The 22,375-nt window shown below is 41.9% G+C and overlaps 2 protein-coding genes across 12 annotated transcripts in view; one reads left to right on the top strand and one right to left on the bottom strand.

The window, feature by feature from the left end:
- The window catches only part of BTBD10 (BTB domain containing 10), a 28,124-nt gene extending 25,986 nt beyond the window's left edge, over positions 1-2,138 (top strand). For all 5 annotated transcript variants that reach the window (XM_027881807.1, XM_027881809.1, XM_027881808.1 and 2 more), the window contains one exon: positions 1,047-2,138. In XM_027881807.1, coding sequence (XP_027737608.1) covers positions 1,047-1,357 — 311 coding nt within the window. In that variant the 3' untranslated portion in view covers positions 1,358-2,138. The remainder of the gene's footprint in view (positions 1-1,046) is intronic.
- A 285-nt stretch (positions 2,139-2,423) lies between these two features.
- Positions 2,424-22,375, bottom strand: part of ARNTL (aryl hydrocarbon receptor nuclear translocator like) — a 52,756-nt gene continuing 32,804 nt past the window's right edge. For 3 of the 7 annotated variants that reach the window (XM_027881799.1, XM_027881802.1, XM_027881804.1), the window contains 12 exons: positions 21,860-21,939; positions 20,764-20,856; positions 19,623-19,740; positions 17,310-17,459; positions 15,316-15,562; positions 9,679-9,785; positions 9,174-9,324; positions 8,495-8,583; positions 6,571-6,679; positions 4,751-4,844; positions 3,645-3,747; positions 2,424-3,129 (listed from right to left, as the gene is read on the bottom strand). In XM_027881799.1, coding sequence (XP_027737600.1) covers positions 2,969-3,129; positions 3,645-3,747; positions 4,751-4,844; positions 6,571-6,679; positions 8,495-8,583; positions 9,174-9,324; positions 9,679-9,785; positions 15,316-15,562; positions 17,310-17,459; positions 19,623-19,740; positions 20,764-20,856; positions 21,860-21,939 — 1,502 coding nt within the window. In that variant the 3' untranslated portion in view covers positions 2,424-2,968. The remainder of the gene's footprint in view (positions 3,130-3,644; positions 3,748-4,750; positions 4,845-6,570; positions 6,680-8,494; positions 8,584-9,173; positions 9,325-9,678; positions 9,786-15,315; positions 15,563-17,309; positions 17,460-19,622; positions 19,741-20,763; positions 20,857-21,859; positions 21,940-22,375) is intronic. The other 4 variants (XM_027881801.1, XM_027881803.1, XM_027881805.1 and 1 more) reach the window with 2 other exon arrangements.

The following is a 22,375-nucleotide window of genomic DNA, read 5'->3' as shown; positions in this document are numbered from 1 at the left end:
GCACCACTTGCACTCTTACTTGGGGCTGGAAGGGCTGCTGCGCTTCTCCGACCTGGTCTGTAAAATCTCATTAAGCAGTTGTAGATTTTTATCATGAATGCAAGAACTAGGTTTCATTGCATTACATTTTTCCTCTGATTGTTGACCCAAATATTTTAGAATCCAACCTTTATAATTAGCAGGATTTCTCTCCTTCACTCACCAAGTTGTCATAGTTACGTTTGTAATTTGCCAACCAAAAGCAAATGCTTTTAACTGGTTGTGAGCTCTAAAAAAAGTAATTTTAGCTGAACAAGGTGGGAGCCTTCAGGCTGACGTGCCCTTCAGCTGAACAAGAACTGGCTCTGTCTGTAATGCTGGCTAATACCAGATTATTTCTGCTGGTATTTCTTGGTTTAGACAAAGAACAACTGTTTGACCAAACTGTAATGCTGGTGCCCTGTAACAATATGTAAAATGAACATTATTGCTGGGGCAAAGGGGAGAGAGGTCTGGAATGCAGCATAACCAAAATTCACAATTCATCTAAAATTATGTATTTTCACCCTTTGGGGAGCTGGGAGGAACATTCTGGGATTCCACCTGGGAACTTAAACCGGAGATCAGAGCGACACTGAGATCTCATTTGCTGCTCTCCCATCACAGTGTTATAGAGACAGTGGCGCTGACAGTGGCCAGGGAAAGATCTGTAGCGTTCCCTGTGAGGTCTGGGTGGCAATATATTAATTATTATATCTCTGTGGTGGCAATATATTTATTATTGTCAGTACTGCGGCCTTTCCTTACAATTTGGTTGTTAGATCAGCTCCTGACTCCATGTCCTGCTTGCACAGAGGACATGAAGAACAACACGATGGCATCTGTTTCCATCCAGGATGTAGATGCTGCTCATCCTTGCTGTGCTTTCACACACAGTTTTCTTCTTGTGAAAGAAACCCTGAACCCCCACAGCATAGGCAGTGTTGGGCTGGGCTAGGCTCTGGACAGGGCAGTGGTGACTATGCAGGGCTCTGGACAGGTCGTTTGGACTGTGCTGTGTCTCTCAGGTTACCCCACATACAAGGAGAAGGTGAAGAAGCGACCGGGCGGGAGGCCGGAGGTGATTTACAACTACGTGCAGAGGCCATTTATTCGGATGTCATGGGAGAAGGAGGAAGGGAAGAGCCGGCACGTCGACTTCCAGTGTGTGAAAAGCAAGTCCATCACCAATCTGGCGGCAGCAGCAGCAGATATCCCTCAGGACCAGCTCGTGGTCATGCATCCCACTCCCCAGGTGGATGAGCTGGATATCCTGCCCATCCATCCTCCTCCCAGTAACAGTGAGATGGATCCTGAGGGACAGAACCCACCGCTCTGATATGGACTCTTACTAAAACAAAAGCATGCTCCTTAAAGTGACTCTGTACTCAACTCATACCACACTGCAATTCCAGTTTTTTCCATTGTGTTAACGGTGTTTAGGGTATTGCAGTACTGACCTTTGGAAAGACCAGAGGGTTGTTTTTGGAAGAGTACAGATCAAACACCTGGGTTCCAGTTACATGTGTATGTGTTTACCAGTAGGTTTGTGACGTTGGTGATTTGTCTGCTGGACTGTCCTCACTCTGAAGCCCCTCCAGGCCCAGGGATGCACCAGTGTTGTGACACAGGGGTTGGAATGCAGAGGTGGAATTGATAGTAGCACTTTACAAATGGTTGAGAAGTGGAATTTGAAGCCATTTTTTATAAATGTATTGCACAATACTAACAAAGTGCTTCTATCAAAACTGTACATAGTTTTGCTCTGAAGAGATTGACCCTTCTAAAGTTACTGTATATGGTTGAGCACAAAACTACTACTGGGTTCTTGGATTGAGGATGTGATTCAATGACCCACATAACATCTTGTTAAACTCAAAGTTCTTTAGTGAATTTTTTCACTTGTTTGCAGCGTGAGCCATGTTCAAAAATTGTGAACAACTGATAGGGGCTTTATCTTAAATTTTGCCTTACCTTAAGCTGTTCACAAATATTTATTTAATACATTTTTCATAAGTGTCATGAAATAGGAAAATGCAAATGGTTCATTCTTCATTTATTAATGATTGTAAACAAGTTTTTCATGCAAATAAAGTTTCCATTATTTTAATGAGCTTGAATTATCTGTGAATTATGTATTTTAAGAGCAGTTGCTTTTCTTTCCGCAGGGGACGATGGTTAATATTAAGTGAAAAACAAGTATTTCTTAAGAGAATCTGATAAAATCAGCCTGTCATCTCAACCTGCCCTCCTGTTGTGCTTTTCTTAGTATTAAACTCCAAGATAACAGTAAACAATAATAATAGCTTCTCTAGAAGCCTGTTGTCATGACAAAGTCGTGTAAGTAAGGCCTTGTTTTTCCTCCCTCTTCCCCCAAAGCTAAAGAAATGATAAAGACCAAGTGCTTCTAGCATGCACCTTCAGCAGGGTTTTATCAAATTTATTTATCAAAGTAAATGCTCTGTCTTAGAACAAGGGAAACATTTATTTTAAAAATATTTAACTGTCTAATACATTACACTTTAACAATATTTATAGTAAAGGATTCTTACAAGAAAGAATAAACAGCTTTATGGTACAATTAGTATAAGAAATATCCACATGGGGACTGTTTTGCAGTGTAAAAACACACCATACATCTGAAATGGTCATTTGCATATAAAAACTACCACTGATGCCAGTGAGTTGCACAGTGATTTAAAAAAAAATTTCAAACAACAGAATCCAAAATATACAAGTATTGCAAGCTATACACAGCTAACCAAATCAACATAGAACACTGTAGCAGGTTATTCCACTTTGTCTGAAGTTACACATGGTAAGGATGAGTTGCATTCTGACACGGCTTTTATGAACTCTGTACATAAAAGCTCCTCAGTCCCACGAGTTTCACCAGAGTAGAACTCCACCAGTAAATGCACTTTGATATTTGGGTGTCTGGGGGCATCATTTACAAGGGCCAGGGCAGGTCACTGAAGTCCACAGGGCCGCCCAGCCCCGCGTCGGCCTCCAGCAGGCTCATGATCACGGCCATGGCGGCCTCATCATTGCTAGGGCTGCTCGAGCCCTGGTCGTTGTCGATCATGTCGATGCCGATGTGGGAGTTCTCCCCTGGGGGTGTAAACACAGGCAGGGGACTTGGTTTAGTCACTTCACTTCCACGTGACTTGGGGTAGAACGTCTCAACAGGCTGAACTGTTTATGGATCTGTGTGACACCCAGGGTGCAACAGTGTTGGACACTGTTCATGGGTGTCAGTCCTCAGAAGTGACCAACACGCCTAATAGGGACAACCCTGCATGCAAGACTTCAAATACAAGACTAGATCAACATCCCTCTTCAGCTGTTTGAAAGCATTCACAAAAAGCAGGTAGGGAACTGAGCTAATTCACACTGATTCAGCAAGAGAAAAGAGGCTTCCCGTGTATCGTCTAAAAGAAATTCCAAGTTGAAGTTAAGCTGCCAGAAGCCTCCTTAGGCAAGCAGAGTGGTTGGTTATGGGTTTTATGCTTCAGCTGCAGCCTTCAGGTAGTAAGAGCAGGTTACTGCTCAAACCAACCGTGGTGTTACAGTGTCTGTGTGTGTTTAGCGGGCACTGAGGTGTGTTACTGAGTGACTTCACTTACCAAGGATGGAGGAGTTGTCGGAATAGGGGTAACCAGAATTATCCTGGATTTGCCCAGACAGCAACCCAGCTGAAGAAATGTCTGGAGTGCCACCATTCAAGATCTTGAAAGAAAAAAACCAGAAGCTATAAACCAGCATGAAATGGTGCAGTAAGTCTTAAATTGTCCCACATTGGGATTTTTAATACAAGGTGGATGGACTTCCTAAAAAAACCCCAAACATCACCACCTAAAGGTTACTTAATCAGAATAGTTGTAAACTAGGAGCTACTTTTCTCTGTACCATGGAACAAATGTCAGAAACACCCAACCTGTGTTTTCCTTCATTCCAGCAGCCCCTACTGTATGTACATGTAGAATATTGTAGGACAGGAGGAGCGAGGGTATTACCAGAATTATAACTCTTTGTCACAACCTCAAGTTTTATTTCAAGAACGGAGCCAGGAATAGACAGAAATATTCACTGTATGTTCCAGTACAAGAAATTCTTATGTATAGTCATCATAATTTCTGGGGAAAAAAGGTTAAGTAAGTTTGAGACAGTGTATACAAAGATTTGGATAAGTGCTCTTGGATATAACTACCATAAACAGCAATTTGCAGATGACTGAAAGCAGCCAGGACACGTGTTCGGGTGGTTAAGTGTTGGTAATGGTACCTGAATGATACTCAAGCAATCTTAGAGCAAGGCAGGGTGCATGGTCTTGATTTAAAAATAAATTCTGAGTGCACAGCAAAGCATCTAATTGTCATATTCTGTAACACCGGCGTGATTCATCCGAGCACAGCCAGGGCTCCAGAGACAGCACTTCCAGTGCTCACCAGCACGGGGTGTTAAAGGGTTTTTGGAAGCTCAGAGAGATGAGCAGAGCTGTCCCTTGCAGCTCTGCTAAAAAAACAATCTAAGGAACAGGCGGATTTCAAAACCTGCTGATATTTGGGAACTGCTACTCTATGCAGAGGGGTTTTGGCCACTGGAATACTTTGACTGGGTCAGACTTTTCCAGCCAAGCAACCAGGAGTTGTTCAAATCAGCTGTTCCACATCAGCATGACCCCACATCACTTGTCACTACTGCCACAAGACTTGGTAAAGCTTGTCCTTACCTTCTTGCCTCCTGGGGAGGAGGTGTCAGGTGGTGGGGTGCTGGTGATATTCAGGGGACTGGAGCCGCAGCTGGAAGGTGATGATCCTCTTATCCTAAAATATGGATAAAACAGGGCATGGATTTACCAGCAACAGATGCCAGAGACTTGGAAGTTTCAAATGCTGACTTCAGTATCAGGTGCTATAAGGAGCTAAAAGCATGAATTTCATTTTTGTAATTTCCTCCATTTTTCAGTGTTGCTTGAACCAGCAGCAGCAAGGTTTTGATTTGCAGCCAGATAAACAGTCCTGTATAAATCCAGATTGGTCTACTTTACCTCCTCCCCTGTTTTTGTTCCTGTACAGCCTCCCCAGAGACTCAGAAGGAAAAGGTCGTGAGTGCTGAGGAAAGCCTAATTTTTTTTTTTATATATTTTAGTTCAACTTACACCAGCTAAGAATTCCAGCTGCCTCAGTCACAGTGACCTAGACTCCTTCAGTGAGATACTGCTACAGAAGTACACTTGATACAATTATTTTTTTTTAACTGCTCAAGGCAGCATTTCCCACTTTAATTTTCCATAGCTTGATCAAACATCTTTAATAATGTATAATGTATTGACTGTAAATCAACAAATCTCTAGACTAAAGGGAGGATGAGGAGTTACAGAGAAAAGCAATGGAAATGGGAATCTTATCCTTGGCAGAGTTCCCCTGGGAAAGCTGAACAGAAGGTAGCTTTGGAAAATAGTAACAGCTGCTGAAAAAGGACTGGAACTAACCCAGGGTCTGAACTGAAATGCAAACACGGGGGGTAAACTGCACTACTGCACTGCTGGGGCTAATTAGGTGTTTTACAGCTACTCAAAGGGATGGTTACACTTCCAAGTATTGGTCCAGCCCCAGAGTGGCTTTTAAATTTTTTTCTTTTCTCCTTCTGTCTTCCAGACAGTAAGGAAGCCTTATAGATAGGTCTGCTGTTCCCTGGTAGTCTCTCCTGCCTGCAGCAGGAACAAAACTGTGGGAAACAGACTGAATGTTTTCCTGAATTGCAGCTCAGTCTGGTTAAATTGCTGCCACTGAACATCTGCTGGGTGAGACCACTTTCATAGGAAAGGAACAATTCCCAAGAGAAAATTCGTGAAGAACAGGGGTTGCTGGCCAACAGAAATTAAGTGGTACCCACTGAAAGCAGCTGCTCACACAGGTGAGAGACAGGACAAACAGCTGTGCACTCCCACAGTCCCTCACTGCAGGGGGCTGCAAGACCCCATGTTTAAACCAGCCCCAGTGCCTGGGAAGGCTGGGCTGGCTCCAGCACTGTGTCTTTGCTCCAAGAGCTCCAGGGGAACTGCGCAAGCTGAACGTGCACATCCAACAACTCCAGAAGCATCTGAGGGAGTGGATAACACAAAACCAAACGTGGCTTTTCTGGCATGTGGTCAACAGCTTTGGCATTTGGAAGTTGTGCCACTCACAGCCTTAAGTTCCTGGAAGAAGAGCAGTCTGGAAAGGATTTATTTCTAGTTAGCTGTTCTTTTTGGCTACTGTTTCTGGTAAACAGATAATCATCACCATTACAAAGAAGTTCCAATATTGGTTTTTTGCAGTAGAAAGCTGCCAGGCTGTAACTTTGTCAGGCTGTACTTTTTCATGCTTTCACTAAGGGCTTTGACTGCCTCAGGTCATGCTGAATAAGTACATGTAACTGTCTATGAAATACAACTGTATCATTCCTTACTCAGCTTGAAGAAAGACTTCCTTCATTTCCTCTTAAAGAACAATAATTCCTCTTAAAGAGCAATAATGAAACAAACAATGATTTTCTGTTAACTCTCACCTGTGAATCTCCATGATTTCTTCAGCAATCATCCTCCCTATTTTACCTGCTCCTGCTCTTGTTCCACCTGGAATTCCAGGCACAGTAGGATGGGTCCTTTTTGGACCACCTGAAATGAGCAGATATGTTAAGTCAGACAGAAGCTTGAAAACCTTCTCCGAAAAAAACATTTATATTTAGGCTTTGAACAGCTGCAGGACCTTCTGAATTGTATTTATTTACTATTCCACCAACTGGTGTGTACTTTCAAATGTATGAAAAGCTCTGGTTTGCACTGAGCTGTGTCTCTCAGACATCCCTCTGTGCCAGCAGGGACACAACATATCCCAACTCTTTCAGGACCTGGTTGTTTCGAGCATCTGGTCCAAAGCTGGTACAGAAAGGCTTGTCAGACCTGCTCTGTTCTGTGCCCAAACAGGTTCTTCTCCAAACATGTTTGTTCTGTGCTTCCTGTGAAGAACTTGCTGGTGCATGTTCCATTCAATAGTGGACAAGCCCAAGGTACCTGATGACCACAAACAAAGCCCCTGCAGGTAACTGCAAGAATCTAAGGATGGAGGGAAAAGTGAGGTCGGAATAGTTTGAAGCTGTTCCTTTATTGAGATTTGACTCTTGCACAGCACTTGAGGGGGTTTGTCAGGAAGGAGCCCAATATACTCGAAGGTAAAGATCACACTGAAAGGGCAAGAAAGGCCTCAGCATTGCTTATCCCTAAAGGATAATTGCTGGCTTTTAGAAATGCTTATTTAACAACAGCAACCCTCAGTATCTATGGCTCAGAGCCAGCAGAAGGTGAGAAGGTTCACCTGGAAAGGTCATAAATCCTTAGCAGAGCCAGAACCACTTGAAATTAAACTTCACTCAATTAACCTTTTTTTCTGAGGACAAGAACTGTCAGTATGATGATACTACACATCTGTTTTCTTTTCAAAGGGTGTGTTGTGACAAGAAGAAGCTTATCCTACTATAGAACAGTTTGTTCTGCATTGTTTTCCATCCTCACAAGGCCCAGACCCCACACTGCTGTAGTTCCAACCACCAGGCCTACACGGCACCTTCCCCTCCTACCACTGCCACTGTCCTGGCCTCTGCCACCCCTCCTGCTCCAGTCACCCACTGACCCCCTCTGTTCATAGCAGAGATCACTGGAAAGCCCAGTGCTGGCACTGCTCCAAGTGTGCTGGGTACAACTTTGGGAGTAAGTCCAGACATGTGCAACACCCACAGCTGACAGAAGTAGTATTTAGTGAACAGGGCCACCCTTTGCAAGGAATCTCAGTATTATCACCATGTTTCACAGGGATCTTCCATCCATGGGCTGTCACTGCATCCTTCTATCCTGCCTCACTTCTACCCTGCTTCAGGCCCTTCATTAAATCAAGCTCTGCTCTGCTTTATTCTGCACCCCCTGTCATGACATGGTTTGGTGATCTGCATCACTCGTAACCAGCCCATGATGACAACCATGGGGTCAGTGCTCATGTTGTGATAAAAAGCCAAATCACGGGCAGGTGAGGGACAATAAGCCAAATGGTCAGACTGTGTTCAAGGTCCAGACTGTGTTTGGGATCCTGACTGTGTTTGGGATCCAGACTGCATTTAAGATTCTGAGGAGTTGTGTGCACTGACCACAGACCTTGAAGTCACTCCTGGGCGATGCACAGATGGCACCATCCGTGAAGGCAAACTTTCCTCCTCCAGCCCTATTTATACTTTTTCCTGTCTGATTCACTTCTCTTTGACCAGCTCACACCCAAAGCTGATATTTACGTTCAACAGGGCAAGAACTGCATTAGCACCTTTTTGCCCTAAAACTTGTTTTTCCTTAGGATATTAACAAATTCTCAGTGCAGCAAATTTGCGCATGCAGGGTGAGCTGCTCCCAAGGCACGGCTGCCAATAATTTCCTCAGCACAGGAGTTACCTTCTCCAGCCTGGAGCACACTGTCCATGCTGTGTGGAGACGCCGCGAGCTGTGGAAAGGCTGCGTCCCCACTCTCCAGTACGGTGGTGCTGTGGATTGCAAGAATGAGAAGGATCAGTGATAGGAAACCCAACAGGTAGAAAACCCTATCAGTGATAAAAAAACTCAGTCATAATGCCAAAAGATTCAGAATGGAATGCTTCAGGTCATGAATGAGTCAGTGTCACCTCAGTGAAGGCAGCACCTGTGACTGACACCAGAGCTATGTAAGCAACAGAAATAAACCTTAAAGTGTGCAATGCAGGGCCCCAACAGCTTTTCTCACAGAGAATTCCTCGGCAGCAGTTATTCTGCTGCCAAGTCACTGCTCTGTACAAAAACCTCAAGAAAAAAACCAGAAGGGGGGGAAGCACCTACCAAAGCAAAGAAATGCATGTCCTGTAAGTCCCTACAAAGAGGTTTTCCCAAAAAAAGAAAATATTTCTATTTTTTGCAGGCTTTAACAAATACACATGAAATTACTGCAGTTGTTAAACTAATTGTCCTCTCCCCAGAGTGCTTTTTGGAGCAGACACCTATTGTCATATGGAAGATGTGCACATATATAGGTCAACTCTCATCTAAGGAAAGGGCAAAGCAATGGGCATTTACAGGCGCCTGCTGAGAGGAAAATACTTACGAAACGACTGTGTTTGTTGAGACAATGTATTCTACTTCTTTGGTCCAAGGGTTCATGAAACTGAACCAGCGACTCCGCAATGTAATAAAAGAGCCATCTTTTATTTTAAACTTGTAGCAGTTGGTTGTAATTTTTTCTCTTGTCTGCAAAACTGAAGACAGACAGAAAGCAAGTAACTTTGTGTCAAAGAGGCACCACGACCACATAGCAGCGCTCTTTTAAAGGAAAACTCGGTTAATTCCTCCCTTCACCCCTGAAGAGAAATGCTGTTCCTGCAGTCAGTCCCCCTTAGCCATCCTGAACCTCAAATATCCACTACAAATCCATGCAAGTCCAGGGTAATCACAGTGTTAGGCACACACAGCACAGTGCTCTTGACTAAAGCATTTGCAATCAGCAAAACCCAAATCTTTTCAAGTTTGTTTGGTTTTCTTAATATACCACTTAAAACACACAACATGTCCCAATGTTTGTTACAAGATTACTGAGTTATTAATAATCATACCTTGTCTATGACATTCTGCAAGGTGTGCTATATCATCTTGATGAAAATATTCATAACACGAAGTACCTAGAAGTTCCTGGGGTAAGTATGCCAGAATGGCTGTTGCCCTGGGGAAGGGAGGGAAAGGAAGAAAATAGAGAGGAAAAAAAAAATAAAATAAATGGTTACAAGTTGAAGTATTAGTCACAGATTACTAAAGCTCACACTGAAGCTGGGTAAGGCCCAAGTAGTGCGGAAAGGAATTTTCAGCTAAGAAGGTGACAAAAATTCCTTAAGAACACTATTTTTAATTCTCAGGTAATTAAAAAAGTATATATAATACCAACAGCCCTCAGGTATTATGTCTGACCTACCACCACCAGAGGGGATCTAAGACTTTCTGAAGAACTTTGAAGATACACTGTAATTTTGAGAATTTAAACCTGAAAAAGCTGCCTTGTAGCAGCCACAAGATAATACAAAGCTTTCTGCATAAAATGCCATTGAAAACTAGGCTTCAAAGGTTTGAAGAACTGCTGTGCTCCTTTTCACACCTGTGGTGCTGCTGCACAGAGCCCAAATTACTGCACAACACGTGTTTCAGGAGCATTTTCTCAAGTCACAAGCCTTAAGAGTGGATTTTCCTGGATAGGCATTGAGACCTACTCAGTGTCTACTGAACCTACTGACCTACTGTGTCTCTGAAATCAAACAGTGGCAAATCAAACAGAGCAGATAAACCAACTTTTTGTTTCATCAAAACCAGCCAAAGACAACTCATTTTCCTCCTCATCATAAAGCTTTAGTACAATACGAACCTGCGATCCACAACATGGGAAAGACCTGGATTATTCTTGATCTGACTCTCAAAGAGACTCTCAGTTAGGAGCTGCTGGTAAGGCTGGAGGACATCTCAAGAAAATCTCAGGAAGAGAAGAGTTTGTGAATGAACTTGGTAACCCAAGCTTGAAACTAAGTTCAAGAGGAACAGGCAAAGCAACAGTGCAGAGAGTGACAATGAGCTGAACCACAGCCCAACACTGTGGAAGGGTCATTTCCACAAGGAAGCAACTGCCCCATATGCTGAACACCCCAGAGATATGTGTGCTTAAAACAAGAATACCAAAGTTATTCTTTGAGTTGCTGATGGTTTAGAAGCTGTAACAACTTCCTCAGGATAACTCATCAAGCCCAGAACGCCAACAGGAAAAATAACAGATGGGGGGAGCAATGGGAATTGCTGTCTCCCTGTACATTAGGATTGTGCACACTCGCCCCCAGCAGACTGTGTACAACAGCAATCTGTGAAATGTTGAAGGGATTTTGAGAGCATCTGGGGAAAAACAGGACACTGCTGCCACCCTGGTGCACAGAATAGAGCCCCCACCCAGGAAAATCATTCTAAAACATCCTGGTGCAGGAAGAAACAGCTGAGAAGGAACAAAGCAGGGCAAGCCATCCAGGCAGACCTCAAAACATGCAGCATTTCATGTAGAAGGCAGAGAACACGGTGAGAATCAAATCTGCAGGAACCCCAGTGAAACTGCTCAAGAACATTGGAACAGAAGTAACACAGCTGAATGATTCCAGAGTGAGACCTCTCTAGAAAAACAGAGAGCAAATAAAACATCTGAACTAAAGTGAACTTGGATTCTGTACCTTTCTTAGAGGAAAATTAGTGAAGGAGAAATGACAGTTCCTTGAAAAAACATGAATAAGAGTCACAATCCAACGCAAATTAAATATGAAGGGCAATAAGGAACAAACCTAGACAGATAATCACCTCTTCTGCAACCTCAAAGAAGTCCAAATTAAAGAATATAAAATGTAGAAATTAGTACATATTAATAATTGTAAATAAGAACAGAAGGAAAAAACCCTGAAGCACAAAATCCATAGTATTTAAATGCAGGGCATTTTTGCGTGTTCCCAGACACATTAATAGCATTTAGCATCAATCAGGTGCCTTACACCCCAAGTTCTCCTTCAGGGGGCTCTGAGACCTCAGCCTTGGACAAGGAAACATTACAAGAATTCAAACTGGCTTTTGTCTGGTGAGCCTTATCCCAGGAACTCAAACTGCTGACAGCTCCAAGCCTGCTTTGATGAATTATCTCAGAGTGGGTGGAGAACCACAAAGCAGCAAAACACAGTTTTCCTTTAAAATGGAAGAGCTAGGAAGCAGGTCAACCTTATTCCAGTATTTTTCCATGGGCCTTAGTAACCAAGCCTTTTAACAGCACTGCAGTGATGGGACATCCAACACAGACGGGTAACAACCAATATGGGCACCAGCAACCACCTTGTCAAACCTTTCCATAGCACGATAAACAGCTGTTTTGGAAAGGAGAATCACAGCAGATCTCAGCAGACTTAGTGAATTCAATATCTGACCAGTTTCTATTATGCAAGGAACAAAATTGTTCATGTCCTTGAATTTCATCTTTCTCTGACTTAACAAGGCATCTCTGAATTCTGAAGCTACATGGATGCCATCTGTATAGATAATAAACTTAATTTTACTTCCAAATTCACCATCCAAATAACTTCAAAGTAATTAATAAATACGAAGGAAGATGATTTCCTTTAAAAAACTTTTTTCAGTGTAGCTGCCATTTCAACAGAGAACTGTTGAACAGTTCCCTGGCTGTGGTAGTTGGTAGCTAATCCATAGCAGTGCTTTCCCAGGGATCACACAATCCATAAGGACAAAAATTTAGGGTCACAGGGAGTTTAAGAAGTGTTTCTTTCCTGAATTCCCTTGGACAAATGACAAAGGAACAGGGCAAGTCTATACAGACAAAAAAAAAACCACAAAAAACTGACAAGGAAATAAATTGTTTTAAAGTTTTACAAATGCCTCCAGTGGAAGCAGGGATCATAGGATGACAAATTTAGGCCTACAGATGAGGCCTTCTAAAAAATTTCCCTTTCAAAGAGTCCTTTGAAGTAGCATACACATTCCAAGGACTGCAAACAACAGCTGGAAAACAAATAAGAGCATATGTGTTTAAATTCAATGGGTTGACATTTTCTGAGTCTCATTATTTCAGAAATACTTCAAAACTATCCATCAGGGGAATGTGTCTGATCTTTTGAAAATCAAGCTTGTTCATAAACTACCATCTTTGGCACAACAGAAAGGTTACAAATGCTCCCAAAGCTCCCAGAGTGAGCTTCAGCTCCAAACACTCAAGACCTGGTATTTTAAAAGGCTTTCAATCAAAATAAAAAACAAAAATAACCAAAAAACCCAACCAAAACCCACAAAACCCAACCACCCCAACCCAGATAGGTAACATCCACCAAAAAAAAAAAAAAAAAAAAAATTCTCCTTATTGCACTTCCTCTCATCACTATCAGCTTTATTTCCTCTCAAAGTCCACAAAAGAATCAGCTGACACTCCCCTGAAACCAATTCGAGCAAGCAGATCCTGCCAGAGTTTGGAATCTGGGCTTTTCTACATTACAAGCAACTGAGTCAAAGCCACAGGTAACCTCAAACAGCCTCATCTGGTAATTCTCAATCCCTCTTGACAAGGAAGGGAACCAACCCAGCCCTCTCCAATCAACCCAGTGAAACCTCTCCATTAACATCCTTCAACCTTCTTCTCGTCGTGGTTTTGCCCAGCTGGCCAGCCCCTGGGGCTGAGAATAGTTTTGTCCAGGTAAATTTCCGGACAAGAAGCCAATTAAAACTCTCAGTAATGCCTTTGCTAATTACATATTTTAAGAAAACGGAAGAGAAGGGTTGTGTCGCAGTTGAAATTAAGGGCAGCAGCCATGTAGAAGAGCAGTGGGCCCGAGGAGGGCCAGGCCTCCTCCTCCCCTGGCTTGGGCCACGGGGTAGGTGTAGCACTGAAGTCCCCCCTTCTCTCTTGTAAGAGAGTGAAAAAAAAAAAGTTTAAAAGACTAACTGCTTGGACAGAAACCGCAGCAGAAGAAATTCCAGCAAAGAGATAACAGTGTCCAAGGTCAAAACTGGCAACCAGAGGAGAGAGAAGAACCGTGCAAAGGGAACTTATTTCTTCCCCTTTTTACTCTCTCCCTTCAGCAGGGAAAAGACTGAAAAGTAAATCCCTGCCACCTGTAAAAGATTGTTGGGGTGAGGAGACCCCCCCATGCAGCTCACAGAGGAGCTTGTGGATATACCGAAGAGAATCGAGACTTCATGAGAGGGACTGAAATGAGGCAGAGTCCTGTTGAAGATTTTATAACCCTGAAGGGACGAGGCTTACGCTGGAGCAGAACGGCTTGGGTAAGCTTGGGATCTGTGTAGAAGATCCATGCTGCTACTGAAGATTTGTGACTTTGAAAAAAAAAAGAGAACTTCACACTGGAGCAAGAATGGCTCAGGTGAAATGTGGGAATTCAAGAGAGGAGTCCATGCTAGACTCATGCCAAGAAGTCTGTCAAAGACTGTTCTCCCATGGGAAGGGACTTCCATAGGGAACAGGGGTGGACTTATAAACCATTATCCCCTGTAACCCTGTGGAAGAAGATCTATAGTAGGCAAGTGTCCCCTTGCAAGCCTATGGAAGGAAAAACCTTCAAGGCCTGAGTAACTCCCCAACCTCCAGTCTTAGCCCAGAGAGGGGGTAGGCCCAGCCCTGGAGACCGACACAAAGCAAGAGAGAAATGAAAAAGTTCCAGCTGTGATGAGGGTACTACAGAGTTATTGGAGAGAGAGTACTGGAATTTCGAGATTGGAGAAAAGGACTGCTTCTCCTCCTTGGACTGATATAAAAGGGGGGGAGGAGTATTTCTGTAAATACTTAGTACTTTTATTTAAATAAAATTGTTATAGATATAATTCTTTAATTTTAGCTTGTTAGTAATAAATACTCATACTATTTTCCCCAAATTCTGTCTCTTTTGTCTGCATAAACCTTCTCTCAACTAATAGTAATTGTGTGAGGGGTGCAAAAGCAAATTAACCCAAAGCAAAACCACGACATCGCCCCTCACATTTTTCCCCTGTATATAATGCCAACTATTTTGAAGGAAGACCCAGGTCACATGCATCTGCTACTTGAGAAAATTCAAGCCATTTCTTCTGCAAAAAAAATTAACCTTTCAGATAATAAATTGATGTTTGAAAGCAGATACCACACTGGCACAAGTTCTCAAGCCTTTTCCAAGAAATAAACCTTACAAAAAGCTTTCCTTCTTAGAAGCGTAAAAGAACATACAGAGAAGAATGAATTCAGCAGAATGTGCCCAAGGAAATAGTTAAATAAATGTCCATGCTATCAAAGCATAATGCAACCTGTGTAATAAATTAATTGTGTTAGCAAAAGGTTTCAAATAACGAAGAGGTAGTAATTAGGGTCCAGTTTCAACACATGTTCTTCTGAGGATTACACATATACGTATCATCATTAACAAATTGGCAGAAATGATCCTGGGATTATTCTGCCTAGTAGGTAATATTTTTGGAAGTTTTGGGTTTTTTTAATTTCATCAGTAATACTGAATATATGCATAGTAATAGCTTTGAGCTCTGTCTCAAAACAACTTGCAGCCAGGATCTTGTAAAAAGCTGAAAAGGAGAGTAATTTGTTTTTTTCAACAGCACTGACAGTGCTGTAAGTAAAGCTGTGAGTGAGGCAGTGTTGGGCAGTGACTTATCGTGGAAGCTGCTACAAGTCCCCTCACCTCTGATCTACAAAAACGAATTTCCCATCTATCGCATGTCGGGACACGTATTCCGTAGGTTTCACCCGTATCTCTCCGTTCACCGGCTGTGGCACCACGTGGGGATGGAGCCTCCCGATGGCAACAAGGCAGCTCAAATTACAGCCCTCATTATCTGGCTCGTTATCCTCATCCAGTCCCATCTTTGTTGGAGGCCAGCTTTTTAAATATCCTGTGCTATGAATAGTGCAAAAGCTTTTGCGGTCTGCTGTGAAAAGAGAGAGGGGAAAAAAAAAAACAAACGAAAAACAAACGAACAGAACCCAAGAAAACAGTTAGGTCGTGGGTACAGCTTTGGGGAACTTCAGCTCAGTTCTGCTAAGAATGTATCTCCTCTCTTATCCAGGAAATTCAGGATACTCTTCACTAAGGAGGGGCTGAGGGAGCTGGGGGTGTTTAGCCTGGAGGAGGCTCAGGGGTGAGCTTATCACTCTCCACAACTCCCTGAAAGGAGGCTGGGATGAGGTGGGGTTTGGCCTCCTCTCCCAGGCAACCAGTGACAGGAAAACAGGAAATGACCTCAAGCTGCACCAGGGGAGGTTCAGGCTGGACATTAGGAGACATTTCTTCACAGAAAGGGTTGTCAGGCATTGGAACAGACGAACAGACTGCCCAGGGAGTTGGTCAAGTTACCACCTCTGGAGGTGCTCAAGAAATTACTCGATTTAGCTCTCAGTGCCATGGTTTAGTCGATACAGTGCTGTTTGGCCAAAGCTTGGACTTGATCTTGGAGATCTTTTCCAACCTTAATGATTCTGGGATTCTAGAGGATTTTCTGCACTAGTGCCTTAATGAAGCTAATCTGAGATAATCCAATGAACAATTTATCTTGGCAAAAGCATTGTTTATGCTGAAATGCAAAATAGCTCAGACCAAGGTTGCTTTTGGTAATCTTCAAGTAGAAATTGCATCGCATTGTATTATTTTAGCAAAGGATGGAAATAACCTAAAGGACTGTTTGAGGACATTAGTAGATTAATAAATAAGAGGCCTCTCAACTCCTACAAAAACCAGGAACAATATGTTTGGCAGAACATTCACTGTTTGGTGTGTACCAGGGACAGCTGTACACAGGGGTGAGGATGAAGATTCACAATGGCCATGAATACAGTCCGTATCCAAAAGGGGAATTCCTATCCCTCAGCACTGAGAAGGCCTGAAAACTGCGAGAGTGACTTTCGTAGGGAGGTAAAAGGCTGATGTCTAACTGCACCAACTGGCTTCCTTGGGGATTAGCACAAAAAGCAGGATCCAAGGCTGAAGCTGTGTCCAAACCTCGCAGGAAGTACTTGGGGCAGAGACAATACACAAAAATTGCCTTCCATTCTTTAGCTGTTTGTCTTTCCACTTTAACTAATACCAAATGTATTATCCAAAGTACTCAGAGAAGAAACTGTCAAATTTGGGCTAAATCTATATTCAAACATGTCTAGAATAACAGGAAAAAGATATTACCAACACTGATAAAGTTATGACCAGACATTCCTCATGGAGAAATGCCATGTTTCCAGCAGTCAGAATGTATCAAACCTGCAGATGAACTCAGAATAAACTCTTTTTTAAAGTGGATACCCATCCAAATATCACTTGTCAAATACGGAGCAGAGAAACAGAAGAAGGAACAGCTCCCCTTTGTTGGAGACTTTGGCGAGATGGTCAATGCTTGAAGGACAACAACCACCCCAGAGCTGTTGGCATAACCTGCCTGCAAAACCTCCAAGGAAGCAGAATGGAGAATCACAGAATGGTTTGAGTTGGAAGGGACATTAAAGATCATCTAGTTTCAACCCCCTGTGCCAGGGGCAGGGACACCAGAGAATTTGTCTTTATATGCTAATACAGTGTGTAAGAGATACTGGAGCGGTGGCAGGGGGGTAGTTTGAAGAAGTAACAGACCTAGACATAGTTCAGAATCTTACTAAGAAATATTTGGTAACAAAATGCATAATAGTTACCTTTCTTCTTTGAACAGGTTGAAGGGAAATCCTTGTCTTCTACTTTCACTGAAGGCCTATTGCACTTCATCCTGCAGAAGAAGGACCTTCGTGCTCCCGAACAGAGTCGCGATGGCCCAGGTGTGATGTCGGTTTTGACTGGGAGTCCGGCTGCAGCAAACAGGGAGTGAGGGAGGGTCTTTGTCAGGGGGAATGTTAGCCCTACACCTGGTTACACCACACTGCCCAACCACACAGTGTTTCAACTTCACTGGGACTCGCACAGAAGCCCATTTAAATCCTTCTTCCGGAGCACAAGTCCTATTTTTGAGATTTGCACTTAAGTGACTGTGCAGGACTCAACTGACCCTTTCAACTGGTTACACTTTCTGCTGTGAGAACACTGACACAAAGCTGGACAACATGGGGTTCTAAATGCACAGATTAGCAAAAGGTTGTACAAATCCACTCAAGTCCAGTAATAAATTTTGTGATTTCTCTGAACAACAATCAACTGATTAGAAGAGAGATTATTTCCCCATAACCAGAGAAGTGTTCTGTACATAGCCACTCAATAGGACCCTGACCCTTTGCACTGCACTCTTCTATCACAACAACCCCCCAGAGAGCACAGCTGCATGTTCAGAACAGAAGAGCCCCAGTGCCATTCCAGGTCCATCTCAACCAGTGTGTTTCAGATTTTTTTACTGTTCTGATGGAAGGAGATAAAAAGGTAGCAGGGACCTACACAGGGACTGCAAATCCCCAAGACCTACACTTAGGTTTAAGAAGTCTCCCTAGCCTTGCAAAAATAACTGCATAGGGACATGCCCTGACAACAACCCCTGACATTTATCATATTCTTCCAGGAGATTCTTAGATTCTTTTCTGTGGAAAGGGATTGGAAAAACAACCAAAATGCATCGCTCTGGGAACCAACAGTGAGTGCTGGTACAAACAGGGCTTTGGGAAGACACCTGGGATGCATCAGGAGCAAGGCCAGTGATGCAGCTGGAGCTCCAGGGGCAGTGCTCCAAGAGCTGATGGAGGATTTTAATCACACAGCAACTTTTCCACAGCCTGCTACCCACTCCAACTATTTCTGCATGGGAATATGGATAATCAAACTGCTACAACAGTGCACAAAAACTTCTCAGGCCCTGTAGACTTTTGACATAAGGAGGAAGACAACAATTCCAATATTTTAGTGGAAAAGTGTGCCTCCCTTAAAAATTAAAATCAAGTGAGGTGACCTCTAGGAGGTCAAACTGCCCTGCACCATATGCACTCTAAACTACTGTTCCATGGTGAGAGAACAAGCTGTGCCTGAGTCACTCGTGCCAACATAAAAATAAACATGCACATACATACTAGTACTCTTCACCAATATGAGTTCTTGAAATCCTACCAATCAGTCTATCATAGCAGATGGGAAGACTGTAATTCATAGTATTTATTTTTGCCCTAACTTTGTCAAAGGCACACACACAAAAAAAAGAATACATGCTTGACAACCGACAAAACCAGGAGCCAGAAAAAACTTGAGTTGATTCTGCTGAAGCCTCCAGGCTCCCTGCCCTGGAATGATCTCTCTCAGCTTCAGTTTGTGAAGTTAAGCTGGTGGCTTCTATGAGACAAGATCCTAGAGTTTTCTGCTTCTGGCAAGCATGAGACTTAATGACCTGGAAATTTGCAGTTTTAAGATACCACCTTCTACTTAAGCAACACGGATTCCTGTCATGAGAGAGAATTAAACACCCACTCACCTCAAAAGCAGCAGAGATACTGAGCTATTTAAAATACCAGAGTGGAATAGAGCTAAGAGACATGGTAGGAAATGATTCCAAGGACCAGGTTAAAAACCTTCTAAAAGAAAGAGTGGGTCATTGATGGAAGTGGTAATAAATAACCAATAAACAGATAACTACAATGAAACTTCTATCTCGGCTTCCAGCTAAGGATTACCAAAATAATACTGAGTGTATTCTGAAAATTGAGAATGATGGATTAGAAAAAATGGTTCACATGTTTTAGCAGAAAAAGTTAAACTTTTGATGCCTGGAAAAAGACAGGATACTTCACAGGTGAAGTCAGTTCAAGTAATGCATCTATAGAGCAGGGCACGCCAAACCCAACAGCTTCTACATTCAGGTATCTGTTTCATACTTATTTCGTTTTACTTTTCTTGTTTCTTCCCATCTTTCAGCTAAAACTTCCTCGGCATGAGCCAATCCAGACAGCAGCCACACACCCTCCCACTTCTGACATGAGGCATATACTCAGAAGCAGTGAATTTGGACATACAACACGTTTTCAAAAGGTGGTAACACTTACTTTTTGCATCTATGAGCCTTTCCCGTGGTGCAGTGTCAGAAGAAGAGAGCTGCTCTTTCACTTTGGCAATGTCTTTAGGATGGAGATAATCAAATAAACTTTGACCAATCAAATCATTCTGTAGAGATTGAATATTCAGTCAAAAAGTAAAATAATGGTTCAGTATATTTTCTCAATTTTATCATCCAGTATGAACAATCCTTTTACGTACAGGTCTAACATCAAACATCCAAGATCCAGCCTCATTGCAGGGGGGTGGGAGTGGATGACCTTTAAAGGTTCTCTTTTAAATCAAACTATTCTATGATTTGATGGAAGGTACGTTTTCTCTGTATATCTACATTATAACTACACTACAGTAATTTATGTCATCATTTTTAGTAAGAGTTTTGCAGAACTGGCATGTTCAATCCACCACCACCAAATATCCTGGTTTCTCCACAATCTCACTTTATATACCCCACATTTGAAGGAAAAAAATTGTAATTGCAAATATTCTCCTTCGATGTTTACATATGAATATGTATTTAGTATATACCTGACTAAGAGCTGGCTCAGGAAAACTTTTAAAGCCTTTTTTTAAAGTTTCTTAGTTGTTTTAGGATCCTTAAGCATGCAAGCTTGGAGGTTTTAAATTTGGTAAGGAGTGCAGATAACAGAAAGAATGAAGAAGATTATTTACACAAAATATGGTCCAAGTTAAGCCTTATGATGAGCATATATTGAAAACCTGCCTTTGGTATAATTGCTTCCCAGTTTCCACCAGTAAGGATGCAAGGAAAACCAGAGCAGACAGAAAGAAAACTAAGTCAAAAATCCACGTGAAGCGATTGGAAGAGCCCCAGACTGATTTTTCAGTATTTGCTTATTACATAACGTTTTTGCAAGCCTGAGGGTAAATCCCTGATCAGAATGCATCAATCAGGGAATTAAAGTTAGTTCCCTTTCACCTCCTAAGTTTGAATGGAAACCAGAAACAATTGTCTCTAATGCCATGGCAGGGAAAAGCTCTCTCTTTGCAACACCTCTCAGCTTTCAAGGCAGACTATTCACAAACCTGCCTCCCATACAAAATGCATTACCATAAAAAAAGCTCTCAAATTTTTTAAGACCTAACATTACTTGAATAGGAAAAGAATACCTGGCTATAGTTGAGGATCTTGAAAACAGATTCCGAAACAAAAAGTATCTTTCCTCTGTCACAGCCCACAACAAAAAGAAATCCATCTGCTGCCTAATTAAAACAAAAAAAAAAAAAGTAAAATATTAAGTTACACTTCCTCGTTGCAACATTATAACCCTTAAAGACAGTATGTATTGAGAAGAATTTCTACACTAGGAGCGCTGTCTTAACATTTAGAGATAACTGAGTCAACAGGCAAAATGTGAAATTACAATAGGTGTTTTTTGCATCTGCAAACATTTTTGGCATCATTCTGGGCATCATGCCCAGGATGTAAAATAACTTCTATGAGAAGAAAGAACCCATGTCTTGCCCAATAATATTATGATTATGTTTAATAATGTCTTCAAATTAAAATATTATTTTAACTGTATTTACTCCGTAGTTCCTCTTTTAGAAACCAAATATAACCTGGATATTTATTTCTGTGCCTGTAGGCAACTGATTCACATTTTCAAAGTACTCTTATTCAGTCACACACAAACACGCAGGAATAGGCCCCAATTTTACAGCTTTGGAGACACAATGTGGCATAAATTAATTCTGCATATGCTGATCTGGACACTGCAGTGTTCCATCAGTTACGCAAGCTACAGGAAGAGCTCAATCACTGACAAGTGAGATATCCTCTGTAAGCCAAGTTCACAGCAAGCAGCCAAACACACTAAGTCATGTTAATCAGTGACCTCAAAAAAGGGTGCTCCTTATATCACTGTACACTGAAAATCATGGCAAGGGAGCCTGTGGCAGAAAGTCTGCAAGAACATAATTTATATAATTTTGGTTTGTTTCATGAAATAACTGAAGATTCTGATGGTTACCAGCAAAATACCAGTCTCTTCAAATCTCCCTCTTTAATCTTTCTGCTTAAATTAAAAAATGCCAGTCATTGTTAAACTCATCAGCTCTATGAGCAGTCTGAAGATTTTTTAATTATCCTCCATAATCAAAACATTTTTAAGCTGAGATACAAGGCATTAAAATACTGGTGGTGTGCTTTGGGACAGTCATATTCACAGCCATTAATATCGCTTAATTAAGAGTTGAAACATACCCTGAGAATAAGATGCTTTAATTCATCATCTGATAGAAAAGCAGGCTTATAGTTTGCTTCTGTATATGGATTTGTAGCACCTAAAGAAAACAAAAACAATTCCCTTATCACCAATTTAACAATACACATTTTAATGAGCACTTTTCCTTTGGCTCCTTTTAAGACTGTTGTTCACTGCAAATGTTCTGTAAAATGAAAATTACTTACTTTTTGGTTTTATTTTACTATCAACATAAGCTCTGTTGGTATTAACTTAAAAGAGGATGAAGCTTTTTTTTGCGAAAACACAAATACTGCATTGTGTAGTAATGCCTTCTGAGACACAAAAGCATTCCTTGACATATTTTTTAACCCAAATCCTGTCCTTGATCTATGGTCTAGCCTCAGAAATTTAAAATAAGAGATTAAAGAATAAAAACATTCAAACTATTTCTTCTCCTTATAACTTAGCAAAACATGACAAGCTCATGTAAACAAATTGTCACTTGGGAATTTACAAATCAGTTCTCTCATTCT

Source organism: Empidonax traillii, unplaced genomic scaffold (genome assembly GCF_003031625.1).
Source record: "Empidonax traillii isolate 1590-97213 ecotype Southwest subspecies unplaced genomic scaffold, ASM303162v1 scaffold95:size1152806, whole genome shotgun sequence".
Classification (NCBI taxonomy): Eukaryota; Metazoa; Chordata; class Aves; order Passeriformes; family Tyrannidae; genus Empidonax; species Empidonax traillii.
Note: the sequence above shows the minus strand (reverse complement) of the source record. Positions and strands in the feature narration are given on the sequence as shown.